Below are 22974 nucleotides of genomic sequence, written 5' to 3' on the forward strand. Positions count from 1 at the left end.
AGAGATGAATGGTCACAATGGCACTCGAAACTGAAAGTGTGAAATTTTCCTGGTTTTTAGACAGATCACCTTGGATTACAGGTAGATAATGGATGGTTCTCCATGAAACAGCTGGCGACGGTGAAGAATGCGAAATGATCTGGATCGTAACGGAGCACCGGCATACATTGGTAATCGAAGTCAGAGTGACCACAAACGGAGCTGAGCACGGCGCTGCAACTCAAGCTCTCTACAGATAGTTCAGTTATTTTCTCTTAGATTTCAAAGCGGGGAATATACCCACTGAATTAAGACATGATTACTAGAAATCTTTTAAGTAGGCCCAGAGTCCCTGAAATTTGAAGATGCTTCATTCCAAGTGGCAGTATCAGATTCAAGAAGTAACACCTATTTGCATTATATTTTTCGACATTAAAAAAATAGGTATAATAATAAAATTAGTACCTAACGTTTAATAAAATTGTTCAGTTTGACCTATATACTGTTTTTTTTAAAGCACTTAGACTCTCAACGTTTTATTTCAAGACAAAATATCTCATGATTAGATAGAAATCGTTAATTGACTAACAGTCAATACTTCTTATTAAAGAGACATGTTTATATAGATTAAAATACATATATGACATGTCCATGTGTAATATCACGTCAATAAAAATATTTATATTTACATAAACATTTAATTAACTTCACTATATATTCCATTTTTTATTTATATTCTTATTATTTATACATTTTAGTATTAATTTAATTTTAGTTTTAATTTATTATCTAATCGAAGGAAAATAAATTAAAGAAGGGAAAGTTGAGGAAACCGAACTTGGGCCTTGGAGGGAGGATTAACGTATCTTTGTCACTAGACCAACCAATGGTATACACACATGTAAATTAGGATGAGCAAATGTTCATCTTAAGTTTTTTATTTTATTTTCTATTGTTCAAAATATGGTTTGTATCCATCATGTAATTTGAATTTTTTATATCATTAATAAATTTTATATCAATATATATATATATATCTTAAAAATGTTTTTGGTCACCCAACTTTTTAAACTTACAAAACAATCATCGAACTTTTACTTCGCTTTCAGTAAGGTCCATGTCGTTACCTCCCGTTAGTTTTAGCTAACACTGAACTCTTGTTAATCCCCGTCTTCTTATTCTTCTTTTTCTCTCATCCTTCCTCCGATTAGCGATGGCTCACACCACATTCACCATCGTTACCGACGTCGCCTCCCGACCCTTGATTCATACTCACCATCCACCTTTCATCCCAAATATCAAGAAGATCGTTCGAACACTCGTCTTGATCTTTGTTGTCAATCGTCGGTGGCCTTCACATCTGGTACCAATAGGAGCACCGCCCCATTCCGACCAAAACCACGCTAGCCACTCATCGAAACTCACCTCCGTTTGCCGTAGAGAGGGCCCAGAATCTTGTCGGAAAATCCCAACGCCCTTTTTAGTTTTCATCAATTTTTGGTCGATTGGGTCGTCCGTTCGCCACACCGCCACCACCGTTGGATTCCTTATGCCATTCCAACTAAAACCCAGTCGGTCGTGCCTCCACCTGTCGTTTGTTAAAAAGGAAAAAAGGGAGAAGAAGAAGAAGACGATGAAGAGGGAGTTAATGTCCGTTAAGTCTTATGTCAGCTAACCCTAACGGGAGATAACGGCCTACATCTTACTAAAAACAAAGTAACAGTTTGATGATTGTGTAGAAGTTTCAAAAGTTGGGTGAGCAAAATGTAGGCGTACTAAAAGTTAATGGACTATTTATACACTTTACCCTTTTAATAATCAACCTTTTTTAATTTTATGATTATGGTGGGGTGTTTGGACAACGTTAATTTAACCAAATCGATAAACTTATACGAAAAACCAAAAAGAAGCTGCTAGTGCTACAATATCAGCCAACTGGTTTCCATGTTGTTGGGTATATTATTAAAAAAAATAAGATCTTTAAGCCTTCAAAGGACAAACTATTAGTAAAGGATCAACTTAAATATTTGTTTGATTTGACCATCATTTCGCTTTCGCAAATGTTGTTGACCTTTAAAATTTCAGATTTGGGATGCTGATTTCAGAAACTTCACCTTCTTTTCACTCAATAATTCATCTCTTCCTCAGCACCAACAAAAAGACTTGGCCCAGCGGCTCTTCTTTTATAAGTAATTAAGAAATCAATCAAAACCAATAAATATTACAAAAACACGGGAGAACTGAAGAACACAGATACATAGAAAAAAATGGGTTCTCAAAAGCAAGGGTTGATGTGGTTAACAGGGCTCGTGTTCCTTAATATCCTTGTGTTATCCATGGCTGATGTTCACCATTACGAATTCTTTGTAAGTAATTTCTCGCATCCTTCTTCTGTTGTGTTATTTACGAGTATTGCAGAAGTTTGATTCTAGGTTGGTTTCGTATCTGTGTTTAAATCAGTTGCAAGAATCCAACTTTACAAAGCTGTGCAGCACGAAGAACATCTTGACCGTAAATGGCAGCTTCCCAGGACCTGAGATTCGGGCTCGTAGAGGGGACACAGTTTTTGTCAATGTCCACAATCAAGGAAACACCGCTGTTTCCATCATGTGGTAAGATTATATACAACGTTTACACAGTTTCCGCCAGCTTTTACGAGTTCCTGATGTAATGATTAATCAAATATGTGTTTTTGTAGGGAAGGCATTGAGGATTCAAATAATGGTTCAAATCAATTAATCCAGCCAGGGAGAAACTTCAATTACGAGATCGAATTAGACGATAAGATAGGGACTCTATGGTGGCACGCTACCAGTGCATGGGCTAGAGCAACCGTCCACGGCGCCTTTATCGTTCTGCCGGCAGCCAATGAAGACTACCCTTTCCCTACGCCTGATTCGGATAAAACAATTATAATCGGTATATATATATATATATATATGTATGTATGTATTATTGTTTTGTTCATATACTTTGTAAGTTAAGCTTGTCTGAATCTTAACACTTGTTTCAGGAGAGTGATTCAGGGAAGAGTTAACGGAAGCCAATCAAAGCATAGCTCTTGGCCAATCCGATGTTTACACGATCGATGACCATACTGGAGAAACAAATGGATGCAGCAACGGTACGTATATGCACTATTGTTTTACACTTTCTATGCATGAACTTTTCTTGTAATAATCCGACAACTTTGATAATTGTTTTTGAATGTTGCAGATACGATGTTTGAGTATCAAGTAGATTACCAGGGCCTTTACATTGTTCGCATAATAAATGCTGTTAATGAAACAATGGTGTTCGGTATCGCATCCCACAGCCTGACCATTGTTGGACAAAGAGGGGCTTACAGCAGACGGTCTTTTACAAATTCGCTAACCCTCGCTCCATACCAAGTGATTGATGCTTTGTTGTGTGCGAACCAAAATCTGGGGCATTATTACATCACTGCTCGACCTTCCTCTGACACCACGCGTTCTACCGCTGGAATTCTACGATATACCACCACTAGTACTTGATTTTTTTTTTTTTTTAAAAGGGTAAAAACTTCCCTAATCCTAAATGGAGGAAAAAGAGTGTACCTTTGGTGGTAATGATCAAATACACATAAAACTCTTACATCATTCAACCACAAACCCCAATCCGACACATAATAAGACCAACACAGACAAACGGACAATATGAATAGAGGACACACTGAGAAACATACACACAGCAAGACCATTGGAATGAAACTTAACAACAGAATGAAACAGCAAAATCACCCAGAACTTGACCGAAGGCAACACACTAAGAAATGGATACTCACTTACTGACCCTAATCCAAGAAAAAATTGCCTTGAAGCTTGAATTAGAGCTTGCAGTCACCCAAAAAATAGAGGGAATCAAGTGCTTGCAGAACTTCCAAAGGAAACAACTCCCAAATTGCAATTGCTACCAGTAATCTCGGACAAGGACCGAAACAAAATTCCAGGGAATGAATACTTCTCCATACTAACCAGCCAAATGAAAAGTGGACTCCAATCTCTCAAGCACCCTCTTCCTTGAAGCTCCAAACTGCACTCCCAAAGAATCCATACTGCTAAGGTTGCCACAGCTTCGTTTTCACTCCCAAGTGGCCGAACGAAATTAACCCCTCTGGAAGGACCAACCCAATTCTGAGCATTACCGGAACTAGTCCTCTCCTATCCTTCGCACTCTTCTTCTTCTTTTTTCTAAAGGAATTAATTCGACAATGTGCCTCTCTACCAATCTGTAGAAGAGAAACTTTGCTACCACCGTTCTCTGCCAAGCCCACAGCAGAATTTATAACTCCCTCTAAATTGAAAGGGATTTTCTCTTTGATAACCAAAGATGCTTCTACCCGATTTCCTTCCACTCTGCCTTGAAGAGCTGAAACTTCTACTATTGGAACTTCTAATCATCTAGAACTACCGGAGATAGATTGGGTCAATCCAGTATGGGCTGCCTATCGATAAATACCAACTAAACCAATGCTATCATCCACCAACAATTTTAAAGGCCCATCATTAGACAATATGGGCACGTCGAATAAACCATCTCCGACAACCTCCTTATTTCCCACAAAAGGAACAACATGCGGGAACCTGCATGTCAGAGTACCATCTTTACACATCTTACTTTGAGTTTCATTGAAACTATCTTCAATAAAGTCTACCTCGAAACCAGTATCTGCAGCGGAACCCTCCTGCAACCTAGGAAAACTCTCTTCACCGTCTACTGTTGGATTCACCGCCCCACCACCGGCCGAAGTGCCATCAATGAACTCTCTTTCTTCTTCATGAACCTCCGTAAGAATTTTAATGGAGAAAACCCTACCATTAATGATAACAGAACATTTCTCCAGGACCGTCGAAGCACATTGCACTTCCAACAGCAATATGGCTTCATCGAAACGGACTGTATTACTTGTTTCTTCATGGATTGAAACAATTGAACCCCACAAGTTCCCTAAATCGTTGAAGAAATTATTGCTCCACACTAGTACTTGATTTTAGTTTTACACTTTCCAATGTTAAGGGTTTGATTATAATTAAAATAAGTGATTCAATATGGATTTTTCATTAATAATGTGTTCTTTCAACGATGACTTGATATGTTGGAGTTGATAAATATTTTATTGTAAAATATAATTAAAATTTGTAAGATTATTTGTTCATGAATCAAGTCGCATTGAACTATGAATCTAATCTAAAAGAAATATGTTAAGATTTAGATTTAGCACAGGTTAAAGGCTCATTAACTATTCATTTTTTAAAGGGGTTTTGTAAGGATTAAGGATATAAATCACATAAAATAATGAAGCCGGAGGGGTCTCGTTAAAAACTTTCCCTATGCCTAAATGGAGGAAAAAGAGTGTCCCAACCGGCATCATACCAACTTACAATCACACAACATAAATGAGAAAAAACAATTGATAGCAAAACACTCCGTGCCAGGATTAAATATTAGCATGAGTCGAAATATTAAGCTTTTCATATTTTACAAAGAAGTAGATCCAATTACATGGAAAACCGATTGAGATTAAAAATTAAAAATAATGAGATCATGGACAGAACCATGATTAAATATTGGCAGGGACCGAAACATTAAACTTTTTAAGAAAAATACAATAGTTTATTAGGTATTTAAACTCAAAATTCCAAAAACAATGTCTATTTGTCTAATATTTAAATTTACAATGACCTAAATTGTTATTAGACTAAAAAGTTTGAGAATATGACATTATCTTTCTTTAATTTGGCCCTACTTAATTAAATATTTAATAAATTCTTATATTTTTTAATTTGAATACTTATTTTTACATGAACCAAACTAATATTAGATCAAAATTTATCGAATATATAAAATTTTTACAAAAACCGAAGCCCGTTTGGGCCCCAACAGAGCTCCGTCTCCGAATGAGATTGTTACGTTAAAAAATGAATAATTTCGGCCATCAATTTATATTTGTCAATATTTCTTTTTTATTTTTACACTGTATAATTATATTGTCCCTCTTTTATAAAATATTTAAAAATATATTTGTATGATGATATTTGTATATTTTCGAGATTAAGTTCAAATAAAAGAAATTTAATATTTAGTTGCAACTCAAATCAGATTGGATTGGTTCGAAGTAAAAGTTCAGCCTACTCGTCCTCTTAGTTCGTGAATAGATTTAAGGTAGTGTTTGATAAATTAATAAAAGTTCAAGAATTGAATCTTAGCATTGAATTTTATAGGTACTAAAATTATACTATATAGTAATGTTTAATATATTAATAGAAAAATACATACAAATACTACAAAACATAAGGCACCAAGAAGACATCTGGTAGCTGAAACTTTTCATTGATTTCACATTCAAAGTCTTCCCATAACATCGGCTCTTTACAGTTCTCACTTAACCATTCAAATTTATGAACATAATAAGATGAATGGTAGCTTAAACTATCCCCAGAAATTTGCTAAAAATTGCATGAAACTGGGTTAGATGTACACACACATCAATCTTAAACTGACTATAAAAATGAAGGTTGGTTCAAGGAAAATGAGAAACAAAGAATACAACAACTATGCATAAATACCATTTAGGGAATTGGGTTTGGAAAATGCATCATCTGTATTGCCACAAAGCTGATAGGGTCATTGGATCCCTGTGAGCACCAATGATCAGGAACACTCAGAAAGTAAGTGGACATGAACTTTCTGAATCTTTTCTTATATTCCCTAGGAGAAATCACGGTGGGCAATAGGTTCTTAGGGACAACCAATGAAGACTTGACCCATGTCTCCAGTTGCTTGTCCCAAGTATACTGCCTGAGATAATCAATAATCCCACATACCAGCTCCTGCCCCTGCGTATCCACCCCAACAAGTAGAGAATAATCCATTACGTTGATCGACTGCAAATGAAAACACGATAACACAATTCAGTCAATACCTCATTCTAAATTTGTGAGATGTAACCTACAAAGGATATATATATATATATATATATATATATATATATATATATATATATATATCTTGAAAACTATTCAAAGGAAGAATGTATCTGGTCAGAGTAAGGATCAATTCCAAAAGAAGTTAAAGCTCACATCGAGGAAAGTTGTGTCATTCCATACAGCCCGTAGCAAGAAACGCTTGGCTTGGTTACTAACATACAATGGAGAGGAATTCATGTCGTTGACGAAGTTCTGATCCAAAAGAACGTCTCTGGATCCCTCGGCAGCTGAACTGAATCGAGCATGTAACGCCCCTTTAAGATCATATAGGCGAGTAAGATTTCTTCCATAGGCAAGATTCTCCATCACCATAAGATCATGTCTTGACAACTCTTTCCCTGTTTTAGGCTGTCTTACTATCACCTGCAAAATGTTCAAATTCAAGGAAATGAGCAAAGAATAAAAGTGATTTCAGATTTTAAAAATTATAAAAGAAAATTAAAGGAAACCTGATATATCCCAAGAACTTTAGCAAGGCAAGTTTGGCTTCCGGAATCAAATGATTGATTCATGTACTTGAAATAATGCACAGCAAACTTCTCAAATGACTCATACTCCGTTTTCTTGATTTCCTTTATGATAAACCTGTCATCAAGTGTTTTAGCGAAAATGGACTTGCTCTTCCCTCCTTTGGCATCCCAACTTTTACAACGGCTAAGAGAAGCAATATAATCAAGCTCCGATGGGCAGCACCGCTCTCGAAGATCACGGAACTGGTTAGCATATAAACAAAATACCGAGTATTTACCCTTCCCAAGTGATTCCGAAACCCCTAGAGAAACCTCTATGTTATGAGCATCAGGAGGAACTAGAGAATCCAACAAGTTTAACCCATCAAAGCTGGAGAAGCGCGACTCATCTGAAGAAATGCTCAGACTAGAGGTAGAATCTGAATCAGAGGAACCAGTGGACGACCAATGTAGGGATGTTATAGTAGGAGCTCGACTTAGTCTACGTAAACTTTCAATTAGTTTATCTCTCCTCCCATCCTCATTGGACTCTTCTGTTACAGCAGGCATATCTTTCAGCAATGTTAATGCACAAGCAATTACACTTGAGAGTTCACCTTCATAATCTGACACTATATAATCATTGGTTCCTAGAGGTATGTGTAGCCTTGATGCTTCATCCCTGATTAATTGATAGCCTGTGGGTAGTTGTGATGGAGTATAACTTCTGATGGATTCAGACTTGGGGACATTTCCTCTTAGAAGATCCTTCATATATATCTGTCTGATTTCAGAAAAAGGCATCCAGAACCAACCATTTATGTTTTCTAAACTGGATAGCAGTGAACATGGAGATCCACCACTCCTACTTGAATCAACTATAGAATCATTGTAGTCAAGATCTGTAGAAATTGGGATTGTTCTATCCACTTTTAAATGACCTGACATAGGTGCATCCTCTTCTTGATGATTTTCGTCACCAAAATTGGGACAAACAGAAATATCAAGTGCCACAATGGACTCTGTCTTGGATGATTCCGTGGGGCACACACAATCTGCTGTTGGCTTTTCAATGTTTTCAAACTCAGTGGAACTGCCGTGTACGCAGTCACATCCTTCATATTTTTTAACGGGAATGTTTGAAGATAATTCATCACCTGAAAATTCATTTATTTCAATAAATGAATCTGAATAGACTTTCAGATTACCAGTATTTTCAGATGCATTATCATCATCTGTGGGTTTATTTTCTCCATCACTGTCCTCTCCATCAGCACTATTTGTATGCAACTTCAGTTGCTCTGACACCGCTTTGTTGTTGGCACCAATGACTACCACCGTGGGATCAGGCAACAGCAGAGAATGCAAGCGTCGATCCCAAATGAATGATTCCAGAAGAAGGTCCCGCCTTACTCTGTTCAAGCTGAGGAGTTTGCGAGAACCCAAGTTTACATTCCCATTATTTCCAACAGCATTCTGAATGCTTAGCTGCAATTTTTCCAATGATACATATGAATTAGAGACACATTAGCTCAACTAAATACTGCAGCCAAAAAAAATATCAATTAAAGTAGTGATTTCAATTTTGAACTACATGGCAGAGCAACAATTTCTTTGATGAATAGATATCACGTTTATTGAAAATTATAGTACAATCAAGTTTCACTGGAGATAACAATCTGTTGAAACAGGGAAACAAACAAAAGCACACACTCGTAATAAAAATGACAGTGTCTCACACAGTACTGAAGAGGATAAATAGTTGCTTGCTTGTAGGAAATTGATGAATAAAAAGTGATGTCAAGAACACCCAATAACATATCAGAAAGAAGAGAAACTAACCTCAAATTCAGAAGCTTCCAGCTTCAGCATCTCTTCAACATCAGAGAATAATTTTAAGGAACCTTTAAGGTTTAACATTGAGCCCTCAAACTGAGACCTTATGTGATCCAAAAAGGATGCAACCTCTCCAAATATTTGCTTTCTTTTTGTGTAAACCTAAAGAAAATACCAACACCAATTCAAACATATTAACATGCGTGAGTGTTGGTGAGAGAACATGGAGGATATGTATTTTACCACGGAATAAATAATGTCTGAAATCAAATCACAGTGAGAACAGAGTATACACATACATTTTCAAATTCTTCGTTCAGCCAATCTGGTCTAATTGACCTGCTAAAGTCTAGTCGTTGTGGAGGCATGGACACGGTAAAAGTGGCAACTGTAGAATAACTAAACATTGCAACCATAGGGCCTAACCTGCAGTTACATTAACATAACAAGAAATCTAAGTAAAACAAGTCTCCGAGCATAAGAAACTATAAACCTTCCCAACTCCTAGCTAATAGGTATTGTCATAAACATTTAAAAATCAGAAGCTGCTACTATAAAACATAAAAGGCCTCTCAAACAGAAAGGACAAAGTTTCATGTTTCAATAATACATTTGAAAGTAATTTATTATTGTTAAATGAAAATGGAAGAAGTAATCCATACCCAAAGAAATATAGGAAGTCCTTATGGAGAGAATGGCCACAGCTGGATAAACCGAAGGATGAATAGTGTTCTGAAAAACTTAACTCCAAGAACTTTCCAAATGAGAGACCACGTGCGGCGGTTGAAATTAAAACTCTTTTTGTAGATTTTGACATTCCATTCCCAGTTTGGCACTTGCCACAGCGACACCACATCCAGAGTTTTCCCCCTGGTTCCCCAGGTAAATGCTTAGGAAGCCGTTTAACTTGTATTGTCAGCTGCTTATTATGATGTGCATAATAGTAGGAGTGAGCTTCTGAGAGTTCACCACATATTGTACATTGCCTTCTCTGCAAAAGGCAAAAACTTCCATCAGTGGGACTGGAAAACTCAACAATACCGCGACTAGTTAAGAATTACATACTGGAGAAAACTGCTCAAGTTAATTTGTACAAAAAAAATATGAAAAGAAATCCCAGAGACCTGATTGAGTAAATTATCTCGAAGGAACTTCCCAAGAGGAACATCAAAATTCCTGTAGAACACTATATGGCTAAAACGGCTTCGCTCACACATAGTCCCCTTTAAAACATTTCGGCTAGACATATGAACCAAAATACTTTGTGAATCCAACATTGTGTTGATGTTCTCCTTATTTTGTATTTTATCTTCATTATTATCACCATTAGCGTTCAAGTCAAGTAGAGCTTCAGAGGAAGCCGGAAAAGATTGAGGTTGTCCATCATCAAGGGATTTCTCTTCATCATGACCACATTTAGATTCCGAATCATATTGCTCTGAGACCTCTAAACTTTTCGTTGAGAGAACTGCTTCTGTGAGCTTTGTCTCCCCCTGATTTAATCCAAAATATGTAGACAATGACCGATAAGGATCAGTAGATGTAAGAGAAAAATTGTTTCCAATTACTTTCTTCAGAGAGGCGGAAATAGATGACAACCCAGAGAAAATGGCTGGATTATATGGCTCCAAAGATAAAGCAGAACTATCATATAATCCTGACTTCGCAATTTGATCATCATTTACATGGTAACCTTCTTCATGAAATCCATTGGAGATGGGAATGTCAATTTCATTTGAACCAGTTTCAGCAATAGAGTCATCGAGACAAGTAGCACTAGTGTTACAAATCTCCAATGTATGGGATTCCTGATTTGTTGGCAACACATCTGCTATTCCAGTTAAAGGAATTGTAGAGAACATTGCCTTCTGATCAATAAGGAAGGAAGTTTCAAGAATTAAATGATGTGCCATGACAACAGCATACTGAACAACACACTTAATCTTTTTCAGTTCTTCAGAATGACTTCCTTTCAGCAAAATCTGTGACATCATGATATCAAGTTAACAAGGAAGTACACAAACAGGAACTTACCATAGTTATACCAGAAAAGAAACAAATGAAGAAGCCTGTTATCCGGCAGATAGCATCAGATCAAACATCTTAGGACCAGATATTACCATTAGTAATTTTTGAGAAATAGGGGGATAAGAATTAATGATGCAAAGAAACCGAGTGGAAGACACCCAAGCCTCAAAAGTAACGGCCCCGTAACAACACTAATCATAAACAACTATAAATTGGTAATGTGTAAAATACTTATAAATGAACTTCATTTTTAAAATGTATTTGACTAAAGTTCAGATGCTTAGGAGAAAATCAAATTAATTAACAAATGTAACATACAACAAATTAGCTGAATGTATGTACTTAATTTAATATGTATTATAGTTGAATATTTTAATAGCTTTGGTTAATGAGGTTTGAAGCTGAAGGCCTTGTCCTATTCCATGAATGTCAGAACTAGTAAAAAAATGTAAAACGTCTAAAGCCCTCTTATTTAGAAGTTTTACGACAAAAAGAAATAAAAAATAAGCTGTTAAAGGAATGATTCTTTTTATTAGAGCTGCAGTACTTTTTTTCCATATATAAACCACTCAGACCATATTACCCGTGCTTGCATTCATTATCTAACTCTATCTTGCTTCCCACGCACATGTGCATGTGTATTTGCATGTGCACAAAAACATGCTGGTGCATAATAACTACAGGGGAAACAGAATAAAAAGAACGAAAGAAACAGAAGAATATGTCGTCAACTTACAGTGCAGTAAAGACGTTTAGGACAACCCTCAAGAAACATCAATGTTTTACTTGGCCGTTTTCCCCCTTCACCAGAGCAAACATGTTCTTCAACAAACTTTTCAATGTGAAATGAATCGCACTGCTTATAGGAGTCATTCTGCTTTTGGTTTTGATTAATCAAATGATCGGACATTATTATTGTTGAGCCTGTACAGCAAGCAACTCTCTTGAGACGATGTAGCTTCATGTCAAACACCAGCGTGATTCCTTTGGAAAGAATACACTCTTGAACATCACGGGAAACAGATTTCTCCACCAATATCACATTTGGACGACACATGTCGATCATCTCGCTTAGAGCTTTCATATGACCTTTTTCCTGTTTTTCACGGTCAATGATCAGAAACAGAGTAAAAAACTTCTGTATTACAAAAATTGGAATTCATTTTTGCCATGGTACCTCATCTAGTGAACTTAATGAAGACAACTCACTTGAGGACTGACCGAGGGCTCCCTGAATTAATAACAAACTTGGATTCTTGAACTTAGTTTGCATGTGCTTATGAGCAGCATGCTTTTTGAAGACCAAACCCTTGATTAATTGGCTGCAAAAAACAATGTTAAATTATAGGTTCAAGAGATGAATAACGGCAATAACATTAATTTTCTATTATAATGAGGTGTTTCAAATACAGCACGAGAGATGATTTTCATGCATGCTCTAACATATTCATTCAAAATAACTTTAAACGGTATATTGAAATTGTATCACCTTTGACAGCGAGAACCAGTTGCAATGCATTTCACTTTCACGCATCCGTCTGGACCCATTGCATTACCATCAATGGGATCATATTTCAAAAAGAAAGCGGCTTCCAAAGATAAAGAAGTAACTACATCCACCCAACCATCATTGTCCTTCACGGAACAGGCAACACCCACAGATTTAAGAAGTTGACTGACAATATCTTTGAACTTCCCATTTATCACCTCTCTCATTGCCCTTTGTTTTTCCTCTTTAAACCTGTAGATTCCACCGCCCAAATCTGTATGACTCAAGGAACTTGGTTTCCCCCATTTTATGCCATCACATTCGTCATCTTCGTCATCCTCTTCATAAGCCAGGGTATTATCCAAATCATCATCTGGATCTTCAGGTTCGGGAGGTTCCCAAATTTGACTATATATTTCACCATTACTAAATTGAGGAAATACACTTTCTTTGACAAAGGTCCTAGGCGAATTTTCAGTAACATTTTCTTTTGCTGCTTGCTCATTACTAGTTTCTGTTTTCTCACCATCTCTAACTACGTCCATACCATTGCCATTCCTCTCATCCTTCAAGTTGCTTTCTGTAATCATAATCAAGCTATCAACTCTCTCCCCAAGGCCTTCTGAGCTCTGGTTGTGTCCATTTCGCAGACAATTGAGCTCCCCATGACTAATTTTTGGACCAAGCTCTTGCTCACCCTCAACCCTGAGAAATATCAAATATAAATAAGTACATGTGTGTATATATTTATATTCATGGTCAGACAAATATATAATCACATCTCCAACTAATAATGACTGGAAGTATAACAGCAACATAATAGAACAGAAGGGCACCTACCGATCATATGAGTTCATATCAACTGAAAAATCACCTGACAGAACAGAATACAAAATTTAAAATAGTTATCACAAGATGGGATAAAACTAATTTAACAAACAAAAAATAGATGGATACTAACTGCAGCTAGAGTATGAACGATCACTGCTAGACAATGAAGAAGCTGGACTGATCAATGGTGTTGAATATGGAGTATTACACTCACGGTTTACAAATTCTCTTCCTTGCCTCTCCCAACATAATTTACACGGCCGAATCGGGTCTCCCTTACGAGAGATTAAAGCATTACCGTTCTCCAGGTTCCTCTTGTCCTTACTGGACTTTGTAAGTTCAGCACCACAGTTATGACACATGCTACAAATCTGATGGGATAATAACTCCAGAAAATTCAATCACCTACTGGATAAGAAGGGGAGATAAGTTTTTTATGGAAAATAATGTAAATCGTTCTAAATCACTTAACTCCATTCAGACATTGAGATCATCATATTGAGTAAACCAAATACTTCAGTAAGGCAATGAGATTCACATCTACTTACAATGGTTAAAATTATTTCTCTGAGAAATTTTTAAACGTAGTGCATTTATTCAAACATTAGATAATCTACTTACAAGTTTTGAATCAAAAAGAAAATGAAAAGTTAATTGCATGTGTATATTTATCCGACAAGTATCAATTTTACATTTCCATTGTATATATGTTGCATAAAAAATAATCTTTATTATCATATCCCACCATATCTGTGTCCTAATTTTCTAAATCTCCTATCGATTTTCAGAGGTAAACCTGCAAGTCTACACGCGTTTCAAAAATGGATCGGTAATTTTAAGGAGTAGTTCTCCCCCTTTAGAAGTATTTATGCTATTAACACAAGGAATCCATCACATTATGGAGATCAAAAGGAACATAAAGCGTGGGGATAAATTCCCAGAAATTCGGGAGACAAACAAGTTAATGAACTACCAAAGAATTGTGATGATCTTACACTAAATCATTGTTTACAATCAGATGAGAAAAAATCCCTTCAGTTATATCAAAAAGAAAATCAGAGTCCTAAACCTGAAAATTATTGGTGTTTCTAAAACAATCAAATACAATTAAACAAAATAGAGTAAACAGAGAACACAGTATCAGATCAAACATTGTTCATTGGAAACAGTGATAACATACTACAATTTCCAGAATTATAAAAAAGTCAATAAATATACACACACCATAACAAGAAGAAAACGATAATACCAACATCCAAAACTGAATCGTAATCTTAAAAAAAAGAAGAAAAAGGGATTTTGGCTTTCAGAGTCGGTTGATCTGGAAAACGGATAAAGTCTGCAAAACATCACCTTCTGAATTTCCGAAAACCGGCAACTGTTTTAAATTTTTCCGAAAAAAGCAAAGCTACCAGTACTTCAGCGCAGAATTTAACAATACAATAAGGACAAATTATAATTAAATCTAGCTAAAAACAATTCAATGAACCCAAAGATTAAGGCAACAAATATGCAAACAATGAGTCAGAAATACAACTACTTACTGTTAAAGCAATCCAAAGAACAAAGATTTGGGCATCATGACCTCTAATCCAATCCCAAGCATAATGATTTTCTGTTTCTCTCCCCAGAAAGCAAGGATATTTAATAAATGAATAAATAAAAGCAAAGAACACAATATAAATGAATTGAGGAAACAATGAAGAGAGAAATCAATTTGAAGAAAGGTATTTAAGAGTGGGCTCCACTCACTGTTGTTTTTTTGAATTTGGAACTTTTAAAATTTAGTAATGGTAGATCTGGATTTGTGTCTAAATAATTGAGGAAGATACACATTTATTGTAATAAAAATCTTTTCTTATATATGCATGAATGAGCTGTGTTTAAGCATGATGCATGATTGTCGATGAGCTAAGCCTATATTAGAAAAATTGGCTAAATAAGTTTAATTGATTAATTCCAATCCTTTATATCAATTGTCTATTACAAAGATCATAAGAAATTACTAATTATATTAGGGATTTTAATAAAAGATCAAACCATGTTTAAATGAGAAAATCATTTCAAGTAAAAAAAATTAACTACATAAATAATTATCTGATTGTCAAATATTATTTTTTAAATAATTATATATTAGTGTCAACGATATCTCGAGTAGATTTTAAAAGTTCTTATTTAACACCTTTTCTCGCTCCTAGGTTGTGGTTTCAATACCCCCATTAAGAGTAAAATTCCTCTTCCCCTGTTCTAAGTGGAAATTGTTAAAAATTTTACATATCAATTAATGATACGTAATTTCTTTAATCATGTTTGTGAAATTAAAAAATTGTAATATCAATATATCACATTATTATCGTAATCTTATGTTTGAAATCGTAAACATGGATAAACATTTAAGTTTTATCTAGGGAAGATCATGGATCGAGTCGGATCATATTTTTTACCCACCTGAACCCTGCCCGATTATACCATTCTTTCATCTTTCATCCGACTTGATTTTTAAAGTAAAAACCAACACCTAACCCAAACCAACTCAAAACATATATATACATATATCAATTTTATTAGATAAAATAACGACTTAATTAAAAAAAAATATTATAATAATTATCACTAAATATATATATAAATGAATTATATTATTATATTGGGATCAAATTTTTACCCTAACAGAATTCAACCCGACTTAATCTCATTCTTAAAAAAACCTAACCCAACCCGAACTTAAAAAACCCGTCTCTATAAATTAGGTCATAACCCGTTAGATATTCTTATTATGCATTTATGACAGCCAAAATCAGATTCTTTTCCGATATTAATTTGAGCAATAATTAGATGACCTCTTCTTCACACGCTGCCTACGAAAATTTATTACCATTGATTATATTATATTTTATGTAATGTTTTCATTGATTTTTAAGAATACATTTGAGAGTATGAATCAAGTTACCTTAGTGGTTAAAGAGATAATTGATTTTCTATTCTAGCACTAGGTATTGTAAGGGTGTTTGAACTTTCATTATTAAATGGTTGAGAATATTACCTTACAATTACCCTATATTAATTAAAAAAAACATTTGAGAATTAAAATAATCCTTTTCAATATGACTTAATTGCAATCATAAAAATCTATATTGTAATAAATATATAATTTTTGTTTTCAATATTTTAATTTCATAAATTTAATTTTCAGTATAATAAATAAATTGACCATCAAATATTAATCGATGAGAAAGAGTGCCCATGTTGAAAACAATGGAACCAAGAGTGAAATTGATCAATAAATGAAATTTGTGTGTAAAAGGAAATTATCAAAAGAAAAGGGACTACAAAGCAAAATGCTTGAAAGTTGTCCAAAATGTATTTGGCGGCTGTCTCATTTTTCATCCAAAAATTCTAGGAAGGATAACCTGATTTTCTGGGAGTGCCGAGTTAACAGAACGTTGTCGTCACCGTCAGCCACGTGGACTAGAATATACGGATCTCATGACGTGGCGACCAACAACTGGGTGGAGAGTTGACATCTCGATTAACGGATCCTTGTATTAACGGAAAGCAATGACAGCCCTACTCATCATGGAATAATTGTCTTCCCAACATTCTTAAAATGGATTTTGTTAAACTAATCTTTTATCTTTTCCTTTTAAAAAGTCGTTTTTAAATTATTATACAATTGTATGAATCATTCGATTTTGGTGTAACTTTTTTAAATGGTAATTATTGAAAAAATATATAAATAGTTGGATTATATTTTTGGAAAACATTCATTAATGAGAACATATTAGTTATTAATATGATCGTATGGATAGAGAATTAAATCGAATTTATTAATCATTACATAAAATTCAATTAAGATACTGTATGAAAGTATGCTTTCTTCTATTCTCTTATAAGAATTTAAGACTTTTTGACCGGGTGAGTCCAAATAAGTATTGTTTAATCTGCCTTATTTTTTTCTTTCTTCAATTTTTTTCTTATATATATAAAAAAAACATATAAATAACTCAATCAAACTTATCTCCAAGAACAAAATTTTGTTATGTTTAATAGCTTTAATTTGATATGTATCTATTTTAATTTTGTCCTTTTTTCGATTAGTTTTTTATTCGTCAGATTGCTTGTGGCATATGCTTTTTTCAATCCAATAGTAGATTTTATGCAAGTAATACCACTTCTCTTTTTTCTCTTAACCTTTGTTCAGCAAATTGTTGTATGTTTTCGATGAGATCCTTAATACTTTCCTAGAAAAATTCATGATTGATTCAAGAAAAAATAAATCTTACAATTGAAAAGATCATGGATGAATTGAGGGGAGCGGGTGGGGGCAGTCGTCCATGAAAATTTAAAATTTTCATATATTTTATATTAAAAATCAGTTTTCACCCTTATAATTTTATAAATTTATCACTTAATTAAATTTTAAAAGTTTGTTATCTAACATAAAATCTTACGTCAATTCTTGAATAAGTTGACATGCAACAGTATATACAAATAAATTTAACCTACAAATTGTTAGCAATAATAACACCATAGAGGAAAAAGAAAATTTAATTGGAACTATATAATTGAACGGTAAAAAATAAATTAAGAATGTAACACATGAACTAAATATAAAAAATTCACGTCTTAATCTCATCGTTATCAAATCATTTAAACGATAAACGTTAAATAATCTGTATTTTTATAAATATAAAAAACTTAGAAGATTCCACGATCAGATAAACTCTTATTTATAAATAATAATAATAATAATAATAATAATAATTCTCTTTTTACGATTGAAGTGATGCCATGTTGCGCGGCCAAAATCACATCAAACTCCCATAATTCTCCGTTTGTTTTCACATTTTCATTATTGCAAGCCTTCGCTGCTCCCATTTATCGCACTTTCTTTTATTTCAAATAATGGATGTTTTTCTTTTCAAGATGTGACGTGAAGTTATTTAAATAATTAAAATAATTTCATCAATCTATTATTATTAACAAGTAAAGTCTAAAATCAAATAAATAGATGTTTATCTAACTCGATTCAATCTATTGATTTCAAATATATATATATATATATATATTACTTCTATAAAGTTAAATTACTTAAAAATAATTTTATAATAATATTTATGTGTTTTAATTGAATTTTAATAAAAGCATTTTCCAACTCATCATGGTAACATTTTTTTAAAAAATAAATGTGGTTTCAAGAGGGAAAAAACCTTCATCTTTTTAATCGAGATAGTTAGCAACATAAATAATTTGGGTTAAGTAGTAATATTATGTTAGTAAAGAGATTAAATTACATTAAATTCAAATCAAAGAAATGATCATCCAGCTCAGTTGGTAGAGCACAAGGTTCTTAACATTGAGGTCGTGGGATCGAGTCCCATAGAGGGCATTTTATAATTTGGAGGTCTCTTGCGGAAGCTGCTCTCAACCTAGTGTTGGGGGCAACCTACTATCTTACCTCCACCTTACCCCATTACATATGGGAACAAGGGACATCCAATCCAATCTAACAGGGGCAAATACAAAATCTTATGTTAGAGTGACGGATTTCTAAAACTTTAGGAGGGGACGAACTTATAAAATTCTAAGAGGAATGAAAACATATTATCAATCGAAAATACAGAAGGTAAAATCTAAAAGGTAAAATGTAAAATCTAAAATATATACTAATTTAAAATTTTCAGGAGTTAAAGTTGGTGGTCAAATATTCCTCGTTGTTTTGATTTCAAACTAACATTGACACGAATACACTTTTTCCTTCAATCAGGTATAAGGAGATTTTTTTAATGATGTTCATGTGAATGTTTTTATCCCTGCATGATTTTCTTATATCAATCGTATTACCTCCTTTCAAAAACAATTTTTTTTCAGAGGACGATTGTCCCCACTCGCCCTTTCGGTTTATCCCTAAATCAAAAACAACTTCTAAACAAAGACATAAACATGTCTACGGATGATTAAAGTTTTCACGAAAGCTAGCAACTTGGGGCAAATTTGTTTTGTAACTTATGTTATTATCCTAATAACGTCTTGGTGATAACACCTAATTAAATAATCTTATTGTTGGATTAGAATCTCTATGATTTGAAAATTGGGGGGACAAATGTTTGAGGCTGTGTTTTGGGGGGGGGAGGGAAGGCTGTCCAAAAGGCAGATTTGATAGATTAAGGTTGACTAAGTGACACTCAATAGATAATCCCACCCCTTCTTACGTCACTAATTGGGTATTAAGAGTGTTAAATTTCCATCCAAATTCGCTTAATACATAATTATTCAACTATATTATATCAAGTTTAATGTAAGCTTTGAATTGATGTGTCAATTTTATAATGAGCAAGGCTATGACCACATGCAAGTTGCATTTTCTTAATTATTAACAAAGAAGCAAAAGTCCGAAATTGCAGAATTGAAAATTCATAATTAATTTGACATTTTCTACGATTTGAATTTTAAATCAATGTATTGAGTGTTGCTGCTGCCTTAAATGATTCCCTCCTATTGGAAATAAGACAAAAGTCTCACACTTTTTAAAAATATTAAAATTCACTCGAAGTTGCTCAATTTATCATTTTCACGTCTATCGTATTTTTGCATCAATTTAACCTTCGAAGTTGCTCAATTGCATCATTCTATATCATATCCTTCATTTAAAACCCTCAATTGAGGGTTTTAAGTTAGAGATTAAAGTTTAGGGTTTAGGGTTATCAATCTAGGATTTCAAGCTAGGAGTAAAGTATAGAATGATGCAATTAAATAATTTTGAGGGCTAAATTGATGTGAAAATATGATAGGGACGAAAATGATAAATTGAGTCTATTACATAGTCAAAAGGCCTTAATCCTTTTTAAGTAACACGATTCATTGTTTATTTGAGGGTGTCTAAGTTTATATATGGGTGTTCATTTATTATTAGGGGAATAGTTTGTTGACGTGAAAATTGTATATATTTTTTTTGTTGAAAAAAAGTATTTATTGAAAGTCAATACTTAAAATGATAAAAATACCCTAATAATGTATTGATTTTATGAGACCCATAATACATAAATATGTAACGAAATAGAAATATGTTTAAATTTATCCAAGAGATCAAACAAAATAAAAAAGATTATGTTAAAATTTAAGTAACAAAAACAAAAAGAATTGATGGGCAATTCTTATATAGGTTTGGACGGGCCACATTCTTTTAATTAGTTGGTGGGCTGATTTATACCTATTGCAAATGGACTCATTTTATACTTGTCTCAGCTAAAACTCAACTTCACAAAGAGGTATCAAAAAGGCCAAATTGGCCCATTACGAAAGCCGGGCAAAAAATTTAGCTCATTAGGGCACTAAAACATTTAACTTGAGATCTACGTTAAATTGAATAAAGTGACGAGTTCCATGGGATATAATTTTTTTAATGGGCCGTGTCAGGTGGACCTCACAGTCTGATTAAAAAAATTTCTTGAGGGACTCGTCACATCGGCGTGACGAGTCCCAAAAATATTTTTTTATTTTGTAATTTTTTAAAAGAAAAATAAAAAAAATTATATTTTATTGCCATGGAACTCGTCACGTCGGGTATAATTTTTAAATTTTTTACTGTTGGATTGACCTTTGGTAAACGGTTTAATTTTTTAATATTTCAATGGAAATTTTATAAGTAAATAGTATCAGTAACATTTCAGTATACTGGAATTTCGCTGACTCAAAACTGAAGGAGTAGTATCGGTACCATAACTCAGAGTATCGGTACTACTATTCTAAGTAGTATCGATATCATATATGGTATCGATACCATTTTAGCATTCTGTTTTGACAATATCGGTACGCCTTAGCAGTATCGGTACTATTTCCTTATTTTGGGTTTCAGTATCGATATATGTATCGATACTTCTTTAACAATATCGGTACTGTTATAGCAGTATCGATACTACTATATTTAAAAATCATTTTTGACTCGATTAAAGTTCGAAACCCCTTAGTAAAAATTATTTCAAAACCTTTTCCAGTAGAGTGAGGAGTAAAAATTGACATTTTAACTTTAAAGAATAATTATATATGTTCTAATGATTGAATCGAATATAATCTTAAAATTTGTAAAAACTAATTAACAATTTTGTTTGGTATATGAAAATATCAAAGTGTTTTCAACAATCTCCCTTTTTTTATATCACAAAACATTTTAAAAATTTAAAAATTTACTTTGAAAAATTATCCCCCCTTACTTTAATATTTGTCCCCCTTTTTATTAAATTAAAAAGACTCAATAAAAATAAACAAAATATAAAATATAGACATGAAGAACAAATATGCCAAAATAGGTCAGTGAACATAAATACTATCCAAAATATAGTGGGCATGGTCATAAACATAATAAGATGTAACATGGTATTAAAACAATGCGAAATATGATAAATATAAATCCGATCATCCAAAACATAATAGTATAAACAAATCCAAAATATCAAATGCGAAGAAATTCAAGGAAATTGAAAGTTCAAAGTATGACATTTGAAACACCAACAAAGAACAACTAGCAAAGCAATAGCATGATCAATCATCCGATGGAGGATCGAGATCCGAACGAGGTGCGCGGAAAGAGGCAACGTCTTGTGAAAGAGCATCGAGCCTATTCGTCACGGCGTCGAATTGAGCTAGGGTGTCGCGTTGTAATTCGGTCAGTTGAGTCCCCAAGCCAGTAAAATGAAGACTCCATAGATGCAAACCTCAGATCTAAAGTCTCCATCAGAGAATGCAAATAGGGAGGCATAACATTACTAGCGCTCGGAGGCTCGTTAGGGATGTGATTTACAAGATCATCAACATCTTGTAAAACATCATCGGTCTGAGGAGGAGCTGGAGCTAGAGTCCCTCGAGAAGAACTAGCACCGGGCATCTTTTTAGGTGTCCGTTCCCAATTTGTCCCAGCTTGAGTCCATCTTAACTTGCGAAGAGAGGTAAAATCTATTGGGGTACCCAATGGGATGACATCATCTAGGTCAACTTTAAGGCTGGCTTTGATAAAGAAATTACTAAGAAGACAACCATAAACCAAAGACTCGACTCTCTTAGAGGGAATATGATTCACAGTGTCCACTAGTTCACCAAATATTATTTGAGCAATATTAACTCTTTTATTGTTTTGAAAACAATGGATCAGCCAAATGTCGATTCTTCAGAAAGAAGATACTTTCCTCCGGATGGTCTAAACCACCAAGAGATAATCAAGTGAAGAAATTGCTCGTGGAAGTCAAGGATACTAGCGTTCTTTCCTACTTCTAAGGAAGAAGGGACGATATCTTGCTCATTATCAATCTCGGTGTTTTCGAGACCAAAAGCACTAGAAGTAGAGTCAGAATCAATGATAATG

General features: G+C 34.0%; 1 protein-coding gene and 1 pseudogene across 2 annotated transcripts; one reads left to right on the plus strand and one right to left on the minus strand.

The window, feature by feature from the left end:
- Positions 1 to 993: 993 nt before the first annotated feature.
- Positions 994 to 15316, minus strand: LOC120130074 (annotated as a pseudogene).
- On the plus strand, positions 2180 to 6612 carry LOC120130077 (putative laccase-9). Of its 2 annotated transcripts, none has more exons than XM_039147420.1 (4): positions 2180 to 2345; positions 2440 to 2591; positions 2678 to 2918; positions 6483 to 6608. In XM_039147420.1, the coding sequence occupies exons 1-4, from the start codon at positions 2247 to 2249 to the stop codon at positions 6498 to 6500; spliced, it is 510 nt and encodes a 169-aa protein (XP_039003351.1). In that variant the 5' UTR covers positions 2180 to 2246; the 3' UTR covers positions 6501 to 6608. The 2 variants fall into 2 exon arrangements, with proteins under 2 accessions (XP_039003351.1, XP_039003350.1); XM_039147419.1 differs by having other exon boundaries at positions 2181 to 2345; positions 2678 to 2926; positions 6483 to 6612.
- Positions 15317 to 22974: the final 7658 nt, after the last annotated feature.

Source organism: Hibiscus syriacus, unplaced genomic scaffold (genome assembly GCF_006381635.1).
Source record: "Hibiscus syriacus cultivar Baekdansim isolate YM2019G1 unplaced genomic scaffold, ASM638163v2 tig00110505_pilon, whole genome shotgun sequence".
Lineage (NCBI taxonomy): Eukaryota > Viridiplantae > Streptophyta > Magnoliopsida > Malvales > Malvaceae > Hibiscus > Hibiscus syriacus.

What these genes read in the sequence shown, in the direction of transcription:
- LOC120130077 (XM_039147419.1), top strand. Translation starts at nt 2,247, where the DNA reads ATGGGTTCTCAAAAGCAAGGGTTGATGTGGTTAACAGGGCTCGTGTTC. An exon ending in TTCACCATTACGAATTCTTT is followed by an intron (nt 2,346 to 2,439) that starts GTAAGTAATTTC and finishes TGTTTAAATCAG; the next exon opens with TTGCAAGAATCCAACTTTAC. An exon ending in ACCGCTGTTTCCATCATGTG is followed by an intron (nt 2,592 to 2,677) that starts GTAAGATTATAT and finishes GTGTTTTTGTAG; the next exon opens with GGAAGGCATTGAGGATTCAA.